Below are 23,079 nucleotides of genomic sequence, written 5' to 3' on the forward strand. Positions count from 1 at the left end.
GACGGGCTAATAAAGCCTTTAAGAGTCTGGAAAGTTTCGGTTTAGGAAACTTTGAAGTGGATGATAAGTGCACCAACCCTGGTGTTTATTTCAGCGTCACATTGTGGTTCAGACAATAAACACTGTTTTTGTGCAACTCGTTGTAAGTGATAGAGACTAACTGTGCTCTAAGTGCTGCAAGCAAACCTTTACCCATATGCTCTCAGGATGTGTTTCTATCGTCGGCGTGTGTGCAAGGTGTAGTTTGTTTAGTAAAGGAACTTGGATGTGAAATGAAAGCAAAGACTATCTTTATACAGGAGGGAACACTCTGTGAAGGGAGAGCTTTAACGCTATTAAACTCAACCAACAAACAAAGAAAACAGTGAGAGATGTGAAAAATACAAAGGTGTGATCTGTAGAAACTGTGGGACCTTTAGAAAGCAGGCCTTTGGTGAATTCAGTCGCACCAACCAACCATGCTCTTAATTTACCCTTCCTTAATGCTCCCCTGTGTCTCTCTCCAGGACTCCCACCATGGCAGGCGGCTTGTTCTCCATAGACAGAGATTACTTCCAGGAGATCGGCACGTATGACTCGGGCATGGACATCTGGGGAGGAGAGAACCTGGAGATCTCTTTCAGAGTGAGTGAACACACCCACAGCCGGTCGACGTGACTGTATTCTTCCATGCCCCGGCAGGAGTGTCTGAAACACACACTCACTCATGCACATTACACTTGTGAGTTTCACGTCTCTGACTAAATTGTTGACTTGACTAAGACTTTGTCAGGCGTCATCCTGACTGCCGTTTAATCAAACGTGCTAAGACTGTCACAACAGAGGCAGCACCAGTCTGCGTCATGCGTCTCCCAGCAGAGCTCACTGGTCGCTCTCTGCTTGTCCAGGCCTACAGTGTGCCTGCTCTGGACAGTTGACACTTTATATGTGTGTTGACGAGGTTTGTGCTTCGACAGATTTGGCAGTGCGGTGGGACTCTAGAGATCGTCACATGCTCCCACGTCGGCCACGTGTTCAGAAAGGCTACGCCCTACACGTTCCCCGGAGGGACGGGGCAGATCATCAACAAAAACAACCGGCGCCTGGCAGAAGTGTGGATGGATGAATTCAAAAACTTCTTCTATATCATCTCTCCAGGTGAAGTTGTGCCCCATGTGTGTGTTTGTGTGTGCGTTTGTGCACATTAAAGTATGCATGCATGTGCTCATGTGTGGAGGTTAATCTCCGTGGCAGTTTTGATCTATCCATTAACCCTGCGAAAGTGTGATATAGCAGTGGTGACCCAACAGTGCGGCACGGGGGGCGGCGAGTAATTTCACGCTAGGCAGCATCTATTGACTCGCACACTCACACTCACACTCACACAAGCTGGCTCAGGGAAAACACCCAAAAGTAAAGCAGAAGTCCCCAAATAGAAATGTTTTTAGAGGCAAAGCTGCTCAGAGAGGCTCGGGACTCACTCACAAGCTCAGTCAATCCGTTCTGGTTTATCAGGCTGCAGATCCTCCACAAGGGGGAGCTGTTCTGTTGTTGTTAAACCAGTTCTGAACTCGGCAAATGTGGGCAAACTACAAGAAACAGAGCAGCAGCGGGTCAGACCGGTTGGTGCCGCCACCTACAGGCAAAGAAACTAACTGCTTCTTCTTCGTCTTTATTATTGTGTAATGATGAGTCAGCAGTAACTCGTGTTTCGTGTAGCAGCTTCTCAGAACAGTTACTACCATGTTGTTGATGGAGGGAGCCTTCATCTGATGCCTCTTTCCCACCTAAATTCAGCATGTTGACGCAGGTTTTTCAGACCCAGTCTACAAACAACCTGCACAGCTAGTCGCCTTTAGCGTCCCTATTCTTCTCGCTATGACACAGGAAGAAGTCGTCCCCATTCTTTATGCTGCCCACAAAGCTCTGTCTGTCTATTTTTCCACCTGGGGAAACGCTACACCAGACGGGGAATGCGGACAGTGATTCAGAGGTCTGGAACCAGGCTGTTGAACATACTCGAGTGCCTGCTTCCTCTGTTGTAGCTCACTCGATGGCTGCTCTGACCCTGCACATCCTTTAAAAACGGAGCATGGGATTCCTCATGCTCATCAGAGAGGGTCTGAGCACTGGAGGAGGCATGAGAGAACAAACCAACAAACACCTTATGCTGATTGTTTAGAGCACATATATCACTGAAACATCAGGCTGTTAACATACTTGACCAACAGAGAAGTGAGCTCTGCAGCTCACTGACATCAGATCTGGGTTTGGGTGCTTCAAATCAATGTGTGTTCTCAATCTGCTGTGAAAATGACACCCTTCTGATAATACTCAAATGAAACATTAACACTGGATTGTAGTTTGATGATGTAGTTGCTGACCTTTATGTTAACGTCTGTCCGTGTGTGTGTGTGTGTGTGTATCCAGGTGTGACCAAAGTGGACTACGGTGACATCACGTCTCGCACGGCTCTGAGACAAAAGCTTCAATGTAAACCCTTCAGCTGGTACTTGGAGAACGTCTACCCTGACTCCCAGATCCCCAGGCACTACTACTCCCTGGGAGAGGTACGCTCATCTACACACACACACACACACACACACACACACACACACACACACACACACACACACACACACACACATAAACACACAGACATTTCCTCACAGACAGACAAAGGTGAATCTTTGATTCACCACCTTAAGGCTTAAGTCGGAGCAGACACAAAGACTCTTAATCTGTTATACAATGAGGTAATGGTCTTTTCTTAATGTGGTCTCTCTGTGTGTTCTTCTCAGATTCGTAACGTGGAGACCAACCAGTGCCTGGACAACATGGCCCGCAAGGAGAATGAGAAAGTCGGCATTTTCAACTGCCACGGCATGGGAGGCAACCAGGTATCTGAAGACGGAGAGAGAGGAGAATACATCAGGAAATAGCATACAGATACAATTCTGCCATTAAGTGAACAAACTGATATTTAGGGCTGGGTATTTATAAGGATTTCTCATTTCGATTCGATTCCGATTCACAGGGTCACGATTCGATTTTCGATCCGTTCCGATTCGATATCGATTTGTTTAGGGGTATTTCATTTACAATATCAATGCACCTCTAACCTGGTGCATTATCAAAATGTGTACAATAAGAATTGACCCCAAAGAAGTGACATCATGTACTTTTTATTTAACATGACAAAAACACAGTAGCAACATAATTTTATGAATTAGACAGCTGATGAACTTTTTGTCCAGTTTCAGATTTGTAGTCTGAACATCTGGCTTGTGGTTTGATTAAACAAACTGGGGTTCAACTCATGCAAGATTTGGCCACGAGATCTCACAGCGCGAAGAACAAAACCACACGTGACTAAAACTTATGGAGAAAGGAATACTGTTCAACTTGCCGAAAATATACTTGCGGCCAAAGCCGACGCTAACAGAGAGTAACATAAACATCAGTGCAAAACTAACTTACATATTCATGGACGCACACACGATAAAAAGAGCCCGTCTGCGATCGCTGATGTCTCCGTAATAGATGCATTAAACAAGTCCGGGCATGTCTCCCTCACTGCCGTGTTTCGGGGGATGCGCTGGGTTGTGCTGTGTTCAGGAGCAGTCAGAAACGTGAGTGATCAGACACGCTTTGACATATTTTTAAAGATCGATCGTCATTCAAATGATAATTGATTCGAATCGGAAATATCGATTTTTTTAAACCCAGCCCTACTGATATCAACCTAATTCTTGGCAGCTTTGATGAAACAGTGAAATTCTTTTAATAATACATAAATGTAAAATAAAAATACATATTTTTGTAATCTGGGAACTGTTCGTGTCTCACGCAGGTTTTTTCCTACACGGCAAATAAGGAGATCAGAACAGACGACTTGTGTTTAGACGTGTCCAAGCTGAACGGACCTGTCATGATGCTCAAGTGCCATCACCTCAAAGGCAACCAGCTGTGGGAGTACGACCCCGTGGTGAGTGGAAGACATCATGTGAATGTACACGTAAATCTGAATATACACATGCCAACATACGCAGAGGGATCACATACAGGCTTTTCAAGGTTAAATCTTCACTTTTGCCTTGTTTGTTATATTTTCTGGAGGTTTCTCTTGTTTGTTTGTTTCTGTAATACCGATGACATGAAGACAATAGATAGATGTGATGTAAATATCAGACAGCAATAAAGCAACTCAAAGATTTCCTCACTCAAAATGTTCCTGTTTACGTCACCTTAAGTGCCTGACCCTATAACTACTGACTTTTATCTATGCAGTGTTTGCATGTTTGTGCAAGACCCTGACACTGCAGTTCTTTGCAAACAAGGTCCTCTCCCAACAAGCAGAGCTTAGATAATGCATCCCATAATAAAAAGTCAAGTTAACATTTTCTTAAAAACAAAACAAGGTGCAGCTTATGCAGCAAACTTCCTCTTTTCAAGTTCTTTTTAAGGTTTCTAATAAACAAACAGGAACAGAAATTAATTCCCTTTTATAACTTCTGTTTTTGTGCTGTGCATTCACAATGCACACATATAGTAGAACATTAATTTAAGACCTTCTGTCATTTCAGTTGGAGGGATATTTATTGTCTGGAGTTTCATATATCTTAGCTGACACATTACTCAACTTAACCACAGAGTTTCTCTCACTGAGAGCTGAGCCAAAACTCAGCGGAGCCTCATAATGAAGTCTGATAGAGTTAAGAAACAGAAAACTGTGGGAATAGATATTTATTTACTTGCTCTTGTGAATAAAAATGATCCAGTAAGGAGCTGATTTGTATCCCCTCCCCGTGCGTCTCTCTCTCTCTGAGCAGAAGCTGACCCTGATCCACGTCAACAGTAACCAGTGTCTGGACAAGGCCAGCGAGGAGGACAGCCAGGTGCCCAGCGTCAGAGACTGCACACACACACGCTCCCAACAGTGGCTACTGCGCAACGTCACACTACCAGAGGTCTTCTGACCACACTCCGCACACGCACAAACACACACACAATCACACACACGGCAGCCCAGAGCGAGCAATCAGGGGAACGGACAGTGTTTAATAAAAACGGGCTCAAGGAGAGAAAAGACTTCCCGAGAAGGGATTCAAGAGGATAGGAGGACAGATGGGACGGTACTACCTCTGCCCGAGATCAGAGGGAGGAGCGTGTTTGAGCCTCCTCAGTGCGACGCGAGAGGAGAGACTCCCACGAGGAGGCGCTGGCTGTTTGTTTTACGTTTGTTTTTTGTTTTATTTTAAGTCTTTTAACTGCAGAGTGTGACCTCACTCCCGGGCGTGAACACATGAGACTGTCCGATGGAGTGGAGGCTCCTGCGCTCACAGCTTCCCTGGACAAAGCAGTCCATCCCTCAACTCATCACTTAACATTTACTGACTGCCTCTTATGAGAGAATGTGTGCACTTATGTGTGTGTGTGTGTGTATTCTAAGATGAATGTATGCTTTGAGAAGGGGCTGAATTCCTTGTTTTTTTTATTTAAATTTGTAATGAAAATGAACTCCGGAGAACTCCTATGAAGAAGGGTGTATGTGTGAGTCAGCGCGCGTGTATGTGTGTGTGTGTCAGAGCCCCTCCTACAGTCTTGCAGCAGTGTGTGTCTCCCTCTGGTGTTACTCCTCGGTATTTCACCCCACAGACTGAAGCCTCCCCGCTGAGGAATTTCCAAGGGACTGCACATAAAAAAAGGAGAGGACCGAACACGAGGAGCCGACATCTGCCGCCGGCAGAGAACTAGAGATAGAGAATTATGCTGTTTGTGATATCTTGAGATTTCTATGTCCAGTTTTTTATGGTTCTGTCTGTTTCTACAGTCCTGTGAGAGTGCCACAGAGCAGTAACATTAGTCCGTCTACCTGTCTCTGTTGACTTTTAAGATGTTTAACATAGAGCTAACACACAAACAGGATCTCTGCATATGTAACTGATGTTCACTGCCTAATGATGTGTTCAGCATAAGGAACTCGGCCATCAGGCTCTACATAGTCACACACACACACGTCCTGTAAACATATAGGAAACAGGCTGCACCAGTCTGATACTTTAATCCATTTTGTCATATCTTCTCAATGACCTCTAAAATACACTCCAAGGGCTTCTTTCCTCCAGTGGAGTGTGTGGATGGATGTGTGTGTGAGCGTGTGTGTGTGTCTTCAGTACTAATCCCAGTCCATCAGCTCCCTGTTTACCAGGACAAACAGCTCTCTGATTCCTCGCTGTCGGACAGCCAGACTCCGTAGCGTAGACCGACGGCAGACCCGTCGCATAAAAGAGCGAAAATGCTGCTTTTATTTTTCTCTGCGCCGTCTGAGGACCTATCTACAACAGGACAGGAAGCGTTTATCAGAATATCAAAGAGACGTCGCTGAGGGGTGTGAGGGACAGAATAATAAAAGCAGAGCGGAGGGGAGTGAAGGGTTGAACTGTGGGTTACACAGAGCGCAGCAGCAGACATATCTTTAACTGTATATCTCACTTTGCAAGCTCACCTGCAGATTTTCACTTTTCATATCTCAAAGGCAGACAGCTGAACAGTAACATCAGTGTGTCCTTATTTCAACCATCATGCTTTCTTTACTCTCTGTTTTTTTTTAAAGTATCACTCCTGCTGCTGCGAGTCGGGGCAGGAGAACAGATTTCATAAAGGTTTTTACCATTCGGGCTTCCTCCAGTGGAGGAGCGGTTTACACATAGGACGAGTCCCCGGTTCATGTTGTCGTGGACGCGGTAGCGAGACGAGGCCATCGACTGATTTCATGTCTGAGCGAGTGACTGTGTGGTGAAGATGTGGACCTTTTGTTTTTTTTGATTGTGAGATAGAGAAAGTGCATCGATTGTTCTGATATTTGGCGGAGGGGGTTGGGGGTTTGAAGTTAACTGACATGTCCAGGCTTCCACACTGAGCTGATCCAAATGTAGAAAATAAAAGTGAAAACGTTTACAGAACAAGACGAGAGAAACGCTGATTTCTGCCTTTTTGTCCACACACACAGAAAACACACATGTTGTGTTCAGTCTGAAACAGTTTGTACTGAACTTTTGGGTAAACATTTATACTTGAGAGTTTAAAAAGTTAAAAATAGTAAATATGACAGTCTGAGGTTAACATTCATATATGAATATAGCTTTCACCAAAAGGCCCTCTGCGTATCCTTTGGGTGTTACAGACGTCTTTAATGCACTCCTTTTCTCCTGAAACATTTATAATAAACAAAAAAGTCCTTGGAGCCAAAAAAAGATTTGGGCTTGGTGACCCAAATACTACCTGGTCAATGGGTGCTGCTGAATTAAAGTTAAAGTTATAATCTTGATTTTCCTTGCTGACAGTCGTTTGCCTTCATCTGAGCGTCGAGTTTGTTTCTTTTTCTTTGGATTTTCACTTTTTGTTGAAGTTGTATCTGTAGTCATCGATCTTTTCTTTGTTTGTTCAGCCATTGTTGATTACAGTTTACTCGCAAACACTTGCAGAGACCGGAAAAGCAGCCGCTTAGCTCCGCCTACCCTCTCTGGCAGACCAACCACTGCTGGCTGATGGAAAACGCGTCACTAACTGGGCACCACTTGTGATTTTTTCAACAAAAGTCGCCACAGGCACCCAGTCTGTAATTCAGTGGGTCATAGGCTCAATGTGTTACCTCATTCGGTGGTAGATAGTGACTTAACAGACATTTATTTAAATAAAAATCTAATCTTCATATTTCCCTCTGTGATACCTGTGGAGTAGCTTAGCATAATTTACAGTTAAAAAAACTAATTATTTTTCTCACACTGGTGCTCTGTGCAGGCCCTGCCTGAAACGACTCAGTCAGCTCTGTCCCTTTAAGAAACCCCGCCCCTACAAGCCCACATTCCTCTGATTGGCCAGCTCTCCGAAGCCTGCTGAGGCTGTTCTTTGTGAAGTGCAGCGTGTAGAAAAAACTGTGTGAAACCTGGCGTTCACAGCAGCCTGCAGACTGAGCTGAGAAGCCTGGGGATTACTCCAACATACTTTTACCTACAGATTTGAAACTTCACCCACGTTGAGTTTGGACATCCAACATTGTAACATTACATACATATCTTAAAATGTGAAACAGCATAATACCCCCTCTTTAAAGATCATTGCCTCTCTTATCTCCCTCACGTTGCAGACTCAGAGAGACACCAGATGAGTGTTTTGGGGAATTGTGAATCTTTTTAATAAACATGACAGTGTTGTGTGGAGGTAATAGAGTCGGGCAGCAGACTCACTACATGTTGTTTGGAGAGTGGATTATTCAGACTGCTTCACTTGATCTGTTGAATTATTCATTTGTGAGGATTAGAGCGAGCGCAAGTCATCAGAAAGACATATTAGACCTCAGTGTTTTGCATTCTCGTCTTAATACAGGTTGCTTTTGTTTTCTGAGGGAGAATCAGTCCAGTGAGAAGTCTCCAGTAAGGCCTCAAAGATGGACCAGGCCCTCAGAGTTGTATTGTTTCCACATGTTCAATGATGAGAATGGAAGAAAACAGCTCCTCCATGAAGACTAATCCGAGTCTTCTGCAGGGAGACACCTCCATGCCAGTGAAACGAGTGATTCTAAGCAGAGCTCGAGCTGTGAGAGCGGAGGAAACTGGGCTCGGGTTTGTGCGCTGCAGACTTCAGAAGGACTGTATGTCGAGTCTTTGATGTGAAGAAATGGATCAAAGCTGAATCAGACTGCGGCCCGGAGGAAAACTCCAGCAAGAGACGGAGTAATGAAGAACAGAGTGAATTTATGAACCCGGCAGTGTGTCCCTCTGATTAACTCCTTTTATTGTTTTATTGATCCTTGTTTGTTAATTATTATTGAGACGCTGAGCTGACTAATTCATTTACACTCCTCTTTGATTGAGTGAAACTGTGGGTTGGATTCTTGGACACGTTGATTTTCTCACAAAGAAATTATAACTTTGGTTTCCTGAAAGCTCCTGTTTAGTAAGAGTCAGTCCAGGTGAAAGTTTGTCTCCAGTAAAGTCTCAAAGATTACAGATAGATTATAACTATAATCGGCTGGTTGATAATATGAGTGTGAGAGCTAAGTGTTGCAAGAGTAATGCAAGATTTTCTAAGATTAAGACGAAAAAAAATGTCATTCAAATTAATCAATAATCTAGATGATTTTATAGTGTAGTTTATAGATTATTTTTTAATCAACCTTTATTTAAATCTGGAGGAAGCACTGAGGACACGCCCTCATTTTCAATGATGTCGAGAGTAAAACAAAACAGAATAAATACAAAGAATGGCAACACATTTAAAAACAGTTACATACAAAGGTAGTTTATAATTCACCCGGAACACCTTTGTGAAGTTTTTAGGCACGTTCAAAGTGTTTCATGTCAAAGCAGCGGAGAAGCTAAAAGCTATTTCATCCAAATAAGGTGTTTGTCCGCGGGACTTAAGAGCATCAGCCAGTTGCTAACGTGTTGAGTAGTGACTATGAGACCGGATTAATGAGCGAGATATGACAGAACTAGTAGAATTTGTACTTCTTTAGGTGGAGGTTGCATTGTTCTTGACCAGCTGTTACATTAACCAGCAGCAAACCTGAAGCCTGAACCTGACTGACGACCACTGTCTCCATGTTGAGTTTAACTAAGGTTAGTAACTATTATTTTCTGGCCCATTGCTCATTTTCCTCTATAAATTGAAGGAGTCTCTGAAGCCTGAATTGGGTTTTATTACAATAAATGTCCTGTCATGTTTTATAGATATTCAGTGTGTGAGGTCACCTGGAGGACCGTGTTTTAGATCATCATCAGCTCCCAGGTAAGATCATTTTATTCTGTGATCTAAACACAAACCTTTTATGATGTTACACGTGCGCTGTCTTCAATTTGTATTTATATTTTTCATACTATCTTTCTTACCTTGCTCCCAAAACATTTAAAGTCTCATACATCCCACAGTGTGTTTATATGTAGAATAGCTACATACTTCAACATTAACTGTACCACTTTTTTGTGTCCACGTTCAGCACTGATCTGGTATAAAGATCAGAATGCTAGAGGTACTTATTTATAACCACTTCCTACAATTAGAACATTCTGTTAAATTCCTCTGATAGCACAAGCTCGAGGCTTCTTTCACGCACATATAAGAGCTCTGATTATGGACGTTAGTAACATGACCATCATCCTGTGATCACTGTGTTTGTTAATTAGTTTGCTGGAGACTTCAGATGAGAGGTTCCTGTCTGGATTTAGCAGCAGCTGCACCGAAGCTTTATTTATTCTGTCCATCTGTCCGGAGCGGCGCTGACACATCGACAATCTGTAAAGTGCTCACGGAACAGACGACAACGTCTGACTCAGCTCTGCAGACGCAGGAAGAAGATTTTACTTTGTTTATGCAGGGGAAGTTAGATTTTGGCTGCGGCCTTTACATTCACACGTTTCATCATAACCTGAACTGAGTCTTCCGCTGCTGGAGAGTTCACCGTCTCTGAATGGGTCGCTAGTTTAAGGAAGATTTCGCACATTTAAAAACACTTCAAAAGGTGAAAAGTTCAGAACAATATTCTCCTCTGTCTCATGCTGACATTAAAGTACGTGCACATAGCGAGATGTTTGTCAGTAAATATTAAAGTGTTCAGCCTAACCTGTTTGGCGTTTGCATGAACTGACGTCGTGACTATGACGGTGAAATGATGACGTAAATATTTCCTTCAAACAAAGTGTTGAAATAAGGAGTTAATTAATCCGTCAACAGAACATTAAGTCATCTGATAACTGATGCTTCAGTTTAAACGATGTTTATTGAGTCAGTGCATATCCAGTGATAAAAAAATGACAGTACCAAATGCAAACTACAGCGATTCAGTTAAACTGTTAAACTATTGCAAAACACGTCGCTGGATCACACCTCACAGCCCCCCCAGCCCTCCCTCAGGCAGCTAACACAGTAGCCATGTTTGTTCAATGTGTCACACACACTATTCATATGTATAGCTTCTTCATTAAAGCTTCAAAGGATGTAAACTTCTTCATACTCTCTGTTCAGAAAAGTGTTCAGAAAAGTGCTCAGACTGTGGTTTAGATATGGAGCGAGCAAGTGCAACAGTGGAGGAGGTGAATAACAATCTAAAGACATTTTTAATGGGTTTGAAAACAAACAAAATCACAGTTAAAACCAAACCATTCAGTTCTAACAAAATATCAGTCAAGCTCGTCGATGTGAAGGTAGTCTGGGCGTAAACGTGCGTCAATACTGGTGAATCAGCTCAGCGTGTTTGTGTGTATGTGCGCTCACAGTGTTAAAAACAAGGCTTATATAATATATAATATAAACGTAAAAACAGTCCCTCGTTAATCCCTGGTCTCAGATACACTAAGCAGGAAGTCTAATCTGACCCACTAACGTAGTCGTCATCAGTCTGAACCTGCAGCCATTCAAAGGAAAAGAAACATTTAGCAAAAGGTAAAAAGGAGTGAGAGAGTGGTGACAAAGCCTGGTGCAGGGGAGCAGGGCAGGGAGTCAAAGTGGAGTTTTAACTGAAACGTGAATGATGCATGAAATTAAACTATAAAACAGTCATTGACTCCTCCTAAACCAGGCTCGAGGACTTAAATTTGCCTTTACACAAACCAGCCGTCACTACAAGCTCTACTTGAGCCTCCATGAGGAGAGAGGTAGGGAGTACAAACACTGCACGACCACGTTCTGGAGCTTAGCCGCAGCCGGGGGACTGCAGGAGGACATCAGGGGCTTTGGAGATAAGACTTATATTCTTACGATTCACCGCACGGTAATCTGAGGCTTCTCTAAACATATCAAAATCAATTGAGGCGTATAAAAACAGAGCGATGATTGATTAGCATCAACATCTCTGTTATTTAAAGCCCAATGTGCAGTCATTGGTCCGAGTTTGGGATCAGGATGAACGCTCACATCCGTCATCAGGTCTTTAGTGAGAGCAGCTGGAGCCGCACTGCTCAGAGTAAGGGCTCTGGTAAGCAGGCGGCATCGTGGGTAACCAGCGCTTAAGCCACCATCTCTTCTTGGTCGGGGCGACTCCTGTAGAGCCGGGCGGGCGGCGTGGGGAGGAGCTTCAGGGAGGAGAGCAGTCCCACTGAGGAATCAGCCAATAGGAAGTCTTGGTTGTTCCACCTCTTGCTGTCACTCACCGGTCTTCTTCAGGACAGAGGGGGTGGAGTCAGCGAAGGTCCTGAGGGCGACAATAAAGAGAACAATGATGGTCGGGAGGCAACTTCCTGAATGTGTGTGTGTGTGTGGGGGGGGGGGGGGTATTATGCTAATTTCAAGGTTCATATTTCACTCTGTGATATCTGTGGAGTAGCTTAGCATAATTTACAGTTAACAGAAACTCATCATTTTTCTCACACTGGTGCTCAGTGCAGGCCCTCATACAGCCTCTGCCTGAAACGACAGCTCTGTCCCTTTAAGAAACCCAGACCCTGCACTTTGTGATGTCACAAAGCATGTCGAAAAAAACTGTGTGAAACCTGGCGTTCACAGCAGCCTGCAGACTGAGCTGAGAAGCCTGGGGATTACTCCAACATACTTTTACCTACAGATATGAAACTCACATTTAGTCTGAATGTCCAACATTGTAACATTATATATACGTGTTAAAATGTGAAACAGCATAATACCCCCTCTTTAAAGTATTAATGTTCACCTCATGGGGTGCACTGGCCAGGTGGACTGCACGGGTGTCGGCAAAGCCGAGCTGGGGCTCATCAGCATGGCGCTGTAGATGTTTGCTGCGACCACTAAGATGCAGAGGAGGATCGGCCCGATGATGGCGCCCTCCAGACCCAGATAGTACGCTCCGCCTGCCACCGCCAAACCTGTGAGGTATGGATGTCCACCCCTGAGACACAAAGACAAGAGATCAAAAAGAAACTTTCATATTTGATGATATAAATGTTTAACATGTTTAAGAAGCTGGTGTTGAAATCTGCTTCCTCCATAAATTTGTTTCGTGTCTCTTTAAGCCTAATCCAAGCAGCCCTTTTAATAGCATCTAATCATAACCTAAAGATAATCTCAGTGATGTAAAATTAAACATTAAGGGCAGCGCTCCAGGAAACCCGCTTGGACACAAGGCTTGGCAGCTAATAACAGCTGAGCTGGAGCATTATCCGGCCGGCTGTCTGGTGTTGTTTTCATTCGATCTCAAACAGCAGATGATTATGAAACTGACCGACTGAAATAGAAACACTGTTTTTAGACTTCACTAACAGAAAGCTTTCCTTTCTGAGCCGTGTTCATGTACCAACACGGCAGATGGTTTATTGAAATGTGTTGCCATCCTGAAATGTGCCCATGCTTCACAGGGAAGCACACACAACAAACATAGGAACGTGCTGTACTCACCCCGATATGTCCGAGTAGATAGCCGTGTCTACAAAATAGGTTGGAAGCAGGTGGCAGATCAGCAGCAGCACGGCCTTGACGCCTTCTCCCTGTACCAGCCACAGGTCGCACGCTGCTGGCACCGCCGCCCAGTAAGTCCCCAGGAACGGCACTGCGCCCAGGATGGCAGCCATGGCTTCAGGTCAGGAGGGATTAAAAGAGTGAGAAAACACTTAAGGGTGGCCTGGCAGGCGCAGGTAATGTGACGGCAGAATCACGCAGACTCACCTGAGGGAATGAAGACGATGTTGATGCCAAAGATGGTGTGTGTGAGCCAAGTGTAGAGGCCGTAGAAGCCGGCCATTTTAAAAGAGGCGTCGAACACTCCTCTGCAAGACAAACACACACAAAGGTCAAAAATAATGTTACGGTTCAGATTGTTAGGGAGGAGTGTTAGTGTGTGACTACCTGATGGCCTCTTCCACAGACTGGCCTATGATGTTAGACGAGGGTCCCGGCTGGGAGAGGGGAGTCAGGCTGATGACCCATTTCACAGGTTTGTAGTATTCACCGCTAGAGCTCAGCAGGTAGAAGAGTGTGGTCAGGAATATCACCTGCATAAACATAGGAAGCATGTTGACTAAAAAATAAGCAGGAAATGTGATCATCAACTGGGAAAGTATTGATTAGAATGATGAGTTTCACACCAGACTGAGGGCGAAGTTGAGGAGAGCCGTGCCGCTGTGAAAGAGGACGGTGAAGAGGGTCGTCGTGGTGGAGATGAGGAGACCGACGTTTCGACTCATTACCACCCACAGAGACTCCAGGATCTACAAAACAACCCGGCGACAGTAAACATGTCAACCACAGGAAAAATGCACACCCCTCGGAGACACGGAGATGTAAATCTGTCAACAACTTCCAGATGATGTGACAGCCATTGTAGTTAAGAACAGGCATGGCTGACACGAGGAATTTCAACATGATTTATCTCGATCTCCTCTCTGGTTGTTGAAGGGACCGGGTCCTATTCTCGCATGTGCGTTAGCCAAATGCTTTATAATGAAGTGTCAGTAATATATATACACCAAAGAGTAGTATTAAGAGTAGCAATTGGCTGAAAATATAATTACTAAATCATTTTCCGACACATTGATTCACCGGGGTCTCCAACCTGCAAGTTGCTCTTTAAACACACAAACACTTACAGACAGCAGCGTCTCTATGTTTTCCTGCAGAAAGGAGGCGACGTCCTTCCAGTCCAGGATGTCGACCAGCCAGCTGTTCTGCCTCTGAGCCATCATCTTCTGACCGCGAGGGCGTCCAGTGTGCGTCGTGTTCTGTAAAATCCAAGGAAATATTTTATGAATGCGACATTTTAAGAGGACAAAAAAAGGACATAAGCGTAACCGATCTGACCGTCCTCACGCTACCTTCACAAACCAGGAGTGGTACAGTCGGTCCCAAAGCTCCAGAACCTGCTTCTCAATCACAGCTGTGTGGTTCACCTTGTCGCCTAACATCTTATGAAGCTGCACGAGAGAAGAAAGATTCAAGATTCTCTTCCATATTTTAAGTCAAAGAAATCGATCAAAGCGATCATTATTCTTACCTTTAATGTTATCCATTCTCTACCGTGCTGATAGACATTAGTAGCAGCTGAATTGAGAGCTTTCTGCACCACTCGAGCCTCTGGAAGCCAACTACAGGAGGCGAAGGAGATGTTAATTTATGAACTCTTCAAGACAAGAAGTTAAAAGAGTAAAACCATCATACTTGGCCCATTCTGGATGGTTGGATACAGTCTCGTTGATGAGGTTACTTGTGACGTCGATGATGTGAGCACTTTCGTGATGAACCTACAAACATAACGGTTACTTTGTTTTGTCTCTGAGGTGCAGTACAGTGATTCAAAGGAAGAAAAAAACAGTACCATAGCCGTGAGCAGAAGAGCCATGAGCAGTGTCCCTGTGACCAGCAGGAAGATGATGAAGATGCTGATGATTTTATCCAGAGATCGCTCCAACCACACGATCATCTGCAGGGCGCAGAGAAAGGAGGACAGGGAGGTAACAGAGAGAGTAGAGAGAAAGTCAGTGACATCTGAAGAGGTTGAAACATACAGTGATCAGACACATGGAGAAACCTGTGTCCTTCCAGTGTGAAGAGGCCATTTTGGATCTAAATCTGCCCACTTGGGTCCTGAAACGGTAAAGACTGAGTCAACCAGCCGTGACGTTCGAGCATGCATGCACACATCCTTGCACTTTGAAACATGCAAGTGAAAAACGCACTGTGTGCTTCTGAATGCATGAATTATCCGTCAGTTTATCCCAGCCTAAAACTTCTGCAAGTTAATTCTGTTAAAAGTGGTGAAACTCAGGTTTCTCGATGCTCCAAAACTGCAGCAACAGCCAACTTATAAGAGCTCAAGTCTCCAGTTGTATTTGTGTTAATGTCATAAAAATCAATGTGTTACTGGAGTCAATGAGAGGTTACTGAATGGAAAAGGATCTGTTATAGTGGAAACTTCTCTCCCATAAGGCCCAGATGTAAACAACAATGGAGCTCTTTGGCCCAGAGGAAGCTAATTCAGGATGTATTACTTATTACAGGGTTCCTACACATTGTCAATCACACTCACAGTACAGAGGTACTCATCCAAATAACTAAGTGTTGGGATGAGGGCACAGGGGGAGGAGTTTCTTCACTGAGCGCTTATCCTTATCATTAGGGCACAAGTATGTTCTCGGAAAACTTGCAATTCCCCATTCCAACCGTTCAGTCCACCAATCAGGTGTGCCTTGCTTTAGACATCAAGCTCGCTCTGACCCGCGCTCTCCCACACACTACACATTTTGGTTGCGCTTGCTGTCTGCACCAAACGCAATGCATGTATGATCAATTTGTATTTAGAAGTTCTGATTTTGCAGGTTTGACTCCCGGTCTGTGATCATTTGTCACCCCTCACTCTCCCCTACTCCCCACGTTCCCCACGTTTTTTAATCTAGAAACTCTGAGCTTTATAAAACAGAATAGGGCTAATAGTCTGGACACACAAAATTTTTCCGCACCCTCTTTTCTCTTTTCCATTCTTATCCAGACCTGGAAATTACTAAAATCTAATTTTTCTTCCTACTTTTCCACACTGCGTAGGAACCCTGTTATTAATAAGATTAATTTATTGGTGTTTTTTTTCATGGAATTTGTGAAAAATTAGAAACTTAATAAGGCAAACCGTACGCTATGGAAGCCCTCAGAGGCAAGTGAGAAAAACATTCTGATTAGAAGTTTTCTAAGTTTGATCTAAATCGTTGCATCGCTCGTGTTTATCACTAAAGAAGACGTTTTCTCACTTACTTCTTTCACATGTGAGAAACAGGAGTTCATGTTATTATGTTGTAAACTCAGTCCAAAGGGGTCAAAGTGCAACACTGTCACATGTTCTACACAGTGTGACGGTCACTGACTCCCCTTCTTTTAAAAGGCTTGTCTGTATGAAGGTATGCCCCTCTCCTTCCCTCCTGGATTCATCCCAGCCATTACCTGCACATTCTGCCTGCTTATCTTTGTTTGCTTACACCTCACACTTCATTACGTCAGACATCCAAACTCACATGACTGATTTTACTTATTCACACACTCCGTATTTGCAATTTATAATTCAGGTGTTTACTTTATCACAATAAATAACGACAATTTACAGTTGTCTATTGTGTCCATGCCGTATTTGTCATGGCCTTGGAGCCGGGTTATGACAACAGGATTAAAAGCAAAGGTAGTGAATGATTAATGGAACAAGATAACAAGAGAAACTCACACCTAACAGGTTTTTAATTACAAAAAAGTTAAAATAAATCTCCAGGAAAAACATGTTTTTTAACTTGTGACAAAAATGTAAAGACTATCCAGGTATATTTTTATCACTTCTTGCCTCTCAGGGATTCCATATGACCCTTTAAGCAAAGTTAACTTCGTCCTTATAACCTGTAACGTCTTTAAGAAGCATGTAATATGCAGCTCAGGCTTCATATGACAGCACCGGGTTAGCACCCCTACCCCACTCTCACCCATACAAGCTCCTTAAACCTAACGACAGTGCTTCTCCTCCATCTCTATTAAAAACATCCGGCTTATAGACCCACATGTGTTCAGAAAAACTGCCCTCTCCTCCCACTCAGCTCTGCTCTGTCTACATCAGCCATCTCTCCATGCAGCTCATACACTCTCAACGCAAACCTGCCAGTTAGGTCACAGCAGGGAAGGTACAGGCGAGGCTTAGGGACCAAAAAGTCCCCCCTGCCTGACTGTAGCTTCCTTTCAAAATAAAAGCAGGCAGCAGGAAAGCAGCGAGAGGACAGACATATACAGAATGAGGGGGTGGTGACAGTGGATGGGTAAAGTGCCAGTCCAAGCTGCTACAAGGTGTGCTCACGCCTTCACTCACACACTCGCACACTTATAGATGTGTTATTTCTGTATCTTTGTTCTCTCTCTCTGTCACACACACTCTTTCTCTCAGCACGCTGCTCCTCCAAATCATTACCTGCTTGTTAAGCCAATGCCAGAGCTTGGGGAGGAGACAAAGAGACATTGGGAAGATTATTTTTGGAAAGATCTGTGCAGCAGTCATCACAAGTACCCGTGCGACAAGAACACAACCTCTGTCGGTACGGGCAGTGACGGCTGAGGAAGAGAAGTGTGGCAGGCAGGATTTAACGACGACACACAGTGTGGACAGGAGTGTGGACTGGCCGTACAGTGAGGTGTTACTCTTGATTATCAAACAACAGAACATCAGGGAAAGACCTCCTGTAGTGTAAAAGGTGTCAGCAGTGAGGCCATTTTGGCAGCTGATAACAAACATCAACAGTACGGATCCGGCACAGGGTGTTCTGTTAGTAAAAGTAAAAGCTGTGTATCAAAACAATGCTTTGTATGGTGTCCCTGAGAGCTCAACGCACAGCAACTTAAAAAAACATGCAAATACAAAAACGAGCAGCAAATACTGAAACGTTAACGTTATCCTATAAGATTACTTGACTTGGCAGGATAATAATAAGCAGAATGCTTACACTAGCTACAACATCTAAATCCTGTCTAAATTTTGTATTTTGTAGCATTTTTGGTTTTACAGTGTTTTTGTTTGAACTGCATTTTTGCAGCATTTTAGTTTTGTAGTGTTTTTGTTTTTGCAGTGTTTTTGTAGCATTTGTTTTTGTAGTGTTTGTATTTGTAGCGTTTTTGTTTTTGCCACATATTTCTTTTTGCAGTGTTTTTGCAGCATTTTTTTTGCTGCATTTTTGTTTTTGTAGCATTTTTGTTTTTGCTGCGATCTTGTTTTTGCTGCGATTTTGTTTTTGCTGCGATCTTGTTTTTGCTGCGATCTTGTTTTTGCTGCGATTTTGTTTTTGCTACGATTTTGTTCTTGCCGTGATTTGGTTTTTGCCCTATTTGTGTTTTTGCAGCATTTTAGTTTTTGCAGCTTTTTTGTAGCTGTAGCATTTTTGTTTTTGCAGTAGGTTTTCTAAATGCTGCGCATGCGTTGTCAAATTGATGAAAGTGTTGTCTATATTTGCTTGTGTTTTGTGTATTTGCATGTTTTCTTAATTTGCTGTGTGTTGAGCTCTCAGGGCCACCGTAGGCTATGTGAGCATTGAAGTACAGTCAAGTTTCAGCACTGAAGAGACAATGAGCAGGAAAATGCTATAAAGCTCTGTAGCACTAAAAGAGACAGCAAAGTGACGGGACCCTCACGATGAGTGACACCTTTTTACATTACGCATCATACATAGATACTCTTTTTTGGTCAATTGAGTCCAAATGTTAGAAAATAAATATATATTTTTGTTTCTTAGTCACTTGGTTTTTGAAGGAGATGACATACAAGAGATGTCCTCCTGCTCTCACAAAGCTGCCCTGAAACTTGTTCAAGAAAATGTTGTTGCACGCTTCCATTCCAAAGCTCCAGTGGGCCTGACCTGCCTGAGTGAAAATCAAAGAGAGTAAGAAAAGACAGCGCCTGCATCAGCAGCACCTGAAAATCGGTCAGAGACGTTACCTTAGTGTCGATACGCAGCATGAACTGAGCCAAGCCTTTGATCGGTCCAGGCAGCAGGGCCTCCTCCCGCTCACGTCCGAGCTTCTCCAGCACCGCCCACCACGAGCTGAGAGTCCGCTCCGCAAAGCTCTTCAGACCAAAGTGGACCACCAGCTTCTTCAGCACCCACACTACAGTATCAACGCAACGTTAGTTTGAGCAGATGTGAGAAAAAGAGCGTGAAAAAGAGTGTGCATATATGAGCGTGTGTGGTGTTACCAGCCACAGGGATCGGCAGTAGCTGCAGGATCCACAGGTTGAGCCACACCTGAACCAGCACAATGGCCCACACCAGCAGAATGAAGTAGATATCACTGGCTCTGTGGGAGCTTCTCTCACTCTGGAAGAGGCCAGCCGGTAACGTACGAGAGCCCCGAGGGAATCCAGGTGTCGCAGGAAGAGGGCCGACTGTATGGGCTCCATCTTGAAGGAGAAGAGGAAGAGGTCATGGAGAAAGAATATTAGAGGAAGTGGAAGAAAGAGCGAATGCCGACCACTGTTGCTGAAAGGAAAGCTAAAGCAGAAGTGTCTTAAGCTGTAGTTCCCCTGTATGTTCAACTTCTCTACTGAACATTACTCAAACATTTTCAACAAGATGGAAATACATGTAAATACTATAAAGCTGCCTTATCTTACCTGTCGTAGAGTTTTCACTGGGCTCAGTTTTCAGCTGAAGGTTGCTACAGGAGATCGCCATGTAAATAGTGTTAGCAGCGAACGACAGCACCTGCCCCGACAGCTCTCCTGGGGTGATGAAGAAAAACATTAACACATTAGGGCAGAGGATGTGCAAGGAAAAAGGAACACTCGTATTCTTTGTGTGTCTAATGGGCATAACTGTTAGTCCACTGCTTGCAGAACAAACCATCCACCTTATGTCACATACTGTATGTATAAATTATAATCAAGACAAATATTGGAGGTGTATTTATATGAAATACACCTCCGCTTTTTTGTTTAGACTTAGATGAGAAGATTGACACCACTCTCTTTTTTGAATAGCAAATATGAAGCTACACCAAGCTACCATTTAGCTTAGCTTAGCTTAGCTTAGCTTAGCTTAAAGCCTAAAACTAGGGGAATCAGCTACAGAATCTTACAGAGAAATGTTATATCTATATTGTTTTATTCATAGAAAAACATTTACCAGCTTTTATTTAATTACACGTATTAAAGCCCAGCTGATGGGGAGGAGAGGCGTCTTACTGTAGTAAATGTGTGTGTGTTTGTATGTGTGAATGAAGATTCACCTCTGCCAGGGACTGGTGGTTTCTCCAGGGAGCCCACGATGATGAGAATAACCATGAGCACAAATAAGGGCACTCTCCACGAGCCGGTGAGAGACACTAAAAACAGATCAGAAATCAGAGGACGAATATGCAGAATATTTTGTTGACATTAATGGCAGATTATATGCAAATATACTGACTTCTGGTACACTCTTCATGTTTTTACGTAGAATTATAAGAATGTATAAGGATCAAATAATAACTGAGATAATATCCCTCAACTTGGCTAATTGTGTGGTGACGTTTTCACACAGGAAGATGCCAAACAGAGATTTTCTATCATGTTAAAACCCTCCTCCTCGCTCTCCTTGTGACTTCTTCGTAGCTCTCAGTCACTTTTAACATTTAGTGCCTGAAGGTCGACACCTCAGCACGCCTTATGTGTGCTATTAATACTGGGGACTTCCTCATCTACTCGGTATGCTCTCCGCCTGATGGGACTCGTGGATCTGTAGAGACTCCCATTTATCTTGTCTAGAGAACTAGTGTGTATTCTCCTTCTCTGCAGGCTGCATCGAGCCTCCTGCTACCTGTCTACTCAAGTTCACAAAAATGCCAAACATTGTCCCAGCAGGAAAAGGCAGAGTTCACAAAAATGTAGGAAATGAAACAGGTCTGGGCAGGCATCCCCTCTAACACACACTCACCAATGTAGAAGAGCAGGACAGACCAGACAGGAAGAGCCAGAGCCCGCAGGTAGTGCTCAGTGTGCGGACCCCACTTAAAACAAACTGCTAACAGGTAGCCAAACACCACAGTGCACACCTGAGGACAAACATGAGAGGCAGAGTGAGGATGCATGCAAGATTGATTCTCAACAGGCCACATGATTCAGTAAATCAACAATAAATATCATAACATCCACGTGTTTAACAGAGTGTGTGCCTCCAGGACCTCTGATAACAAACTTTAGTGGGTAAAGCATGAAATATGATGTCTATAATCATCTGATCTCAAAGGTCATTAACTAGTTTCCACACAAAGAAATCTTTCAATGTAATTTAATACAGTGTCCTCCATCCTATTTATAGACAAGGCCTCTGTCGATCCACCTCTGTGTCTAGAGAAAGGACGGACTGTCTGAGGAGGGACATTTAATGCAATTTGTATCCAGTTAAAGCGTAGCTGTGCTCAGGCCCCTGGAGCTCTTTACAAATAATAAGGTATTGATTGATCAGATGCTGAAACTGCAGGAAAGTAGATCAGCTGAGAAACAAGTTTAAGCAGAAGTTCCAAGAAAAGGACTTTGCATTAACCCATTCGACACGTTCAAGACTTTATCCTACACTGATGTTATATTCTTTCTTTTTAACTTGAACACATTCAACTTATTCTTTGAGCTCTATCTCTATTAGTAGGATACATGTCTGGATTTCACAGCTAAACATTGTTCTGTCCACTACATCATTTTGTGACTTTGCTTACATTTCCTATACAGTAAAATAATAAATATTGATAATATTTTTATTTGATATCAGCCATATGTTATAACTGCAGCCCTTTTAGTGTGACTCAGCTGACAGACTGACATCACCCACCCAGTTGCAACCACACAGAGGGGCTTTTGTTGACATTAGGGAGGGGGGTGTGCCCAGTTGCCACTGTCCATTCACTTACCCACACTGTGTGGAAACAGTCCAGGAAGGCACCGATGATCCCACAGACGTGCCCGAGGATAACCTGCATCCCGATGACGCTCCAGAACAGGTAGAGGAAGTAGACCAGAGGAGCCCCGGCACCGATCACCAGCAGCACCGTCAGCCTCTCCAGCACCAGCCGGCCCATCGCCTCCACCCCGTAGTTCACACACCACACCGGGACCAGTAGTGTACCCAGCACGATGGGCGTCCCGGTTTCCTGCAGGCCGTTAAGCCACGAGCGGCCGAGCCGGGCAAGAGAGTGCTTGAAAGGGTGGAGGAAGGTGCCACAGAGCGTTGCCCACAGCAGCGGGCGGAGGAAGGCCTCAAGGATGAAGTAGACTAGCACCGCCGCTCCGCAGCAGATAGCCACGAAGATCATCGCCCCAGTGTTGTAGAAGGCCTGTTTGATGTTTTTGTCAAACTTCAGGGACAAGGGCTGGCTCAGCAGCTGGCTCATCATCCCGACGGCCGGCTGGACGCTCTCGGAGAAAGAGACAAAGTGAGGCCGCTCAGAGTGAGGGCTCCGCGGGGGAGAGGCAGCGGCAGGCTCCGGCGCCGAGTCCTCCTCGTCTGCCATGTTGCCCGTCTCCGCTTCGGTTAGGCTGATCTCCCTGAAAGAGCCACCGCGTGAAGGAGGAAAACATGTGACGTAACACCAACGAGACCGCAAGCGGAACTATGGGAAATGGGGTCGATGTGAAAAATAAAACACTTCCGGTAGCCCCTT

General features: G+C 44.2%; 2 protein-coding genes across 3 annotated transcripts in view; one reads left to right on the top strand and one right to left on the bottom strand.

Annotated features, from left to right (window-relative positions):
- The window catches only part of galnt1 (UDP-N-acetyl-alpha-D-galactosamine:polypeptide N-acetylgalactosaminyltransferase 1), a 36,813-nt gene extending 29,855 nt beyond the window's left edge, over positions 1 to 6,958 (top strand). The window contains exons 9-14 of the mRNA XM_069656059.1: positions 507 to 624; positions 957 to 1,137; positions 2,410 to 2,549; positions 2,781 to 2,879; positions 3,833 to 3,967; positions 4,812 to 6,958. Coding sequence (XP_069512160.1) covers positions 507 to 624; positions 957 to 1,137; positions 2,410 to 2,549; positions 2,781 to 2,879; positions 3,833 to 3,967; positions 4,812 to 4,958 — 820 coding nt within the window. The 3' untranslated portion in view covers positions 4,959 to 6,958. The remainder of the gene's footprint in view (positions 1 to 506; positions 625 to 956; positions 1,138 to 2,409; positions 2,550 to 2,780; positions 2,880 to 3,832; positions 3,968 to 4,811) is intronic.
- A 4,108-nt stretch (positions 6,959 to 11,066) lies between these two features.
- Positions 11,067 to 22,969, bottom strand: tmem245 (transmembrane protein 245). 2 transcript variants are annotated; one of them, XM_069656593.1, is made up of 18 exons: positions 22,330 to 22,969; positions 21,360 to 21,477; positions 20,674 to 20,769; positions 20,060 to 20,167; positions 19,643 to 19,846; positions 19,385 to 19,554; positions 17,870 to 17,893; positions 15,257 to 15,361; positions 15,100 to 15,182; positions 14,936 to 15,026; positions 14,757 to 14,855; positions 14,532 to 14,663; positions 14,031 to 14,153; positions 13,792 to 13,937; positions 13,612 to 13,712; positions 13,345 to 13,519; positions 12,644 to 12,838; positions 11,067 to 12,169 (listed from the first exon to the last, which is right to left on the bottom strand). In XM_069656593.1, exons 1-18 carry the CDS (start codon positions 22,927 to 22,929, stop codon positions 12,121 to 12,123), a joined length of 2,619 nt encoding a protein of 872 aa, XP_069512694.1. In that variant the 5' UTR covers positions 22,930 to 22,969; the 3' UTR covers positions 11,067 to 12,120. The 2 variants fall into 2 exon arrangements, with proteins under 2 accessions (XP_069512694.1, XP_069512693.1); XM_069656592.1 differs by lacking the exon at positions 17,870 to 17,893 and having other exon boundaries at positions 22,330 to 22,959.
- Between the last annotated feature and the right edge of the window lie 110 nt (positions 22,970 to 23,079).

This window comes from Semicossyphus pulcher, unplaced genomic scaffold, assembly GCF_022749685.1.
Source record: "Semicossyphus pulcher isolate SPU_LCO1_2020_fin unplaced genomic scaffold, fSemPul1.0.p SCAF_9, whole genome shotgun sequence".
Lineage (NCBI taxonomy): Eukaryota > Metazoa > Chordata > Actinopteri > Labriformes > Labridae > Semicossyphus > Semicossyphus pulcher.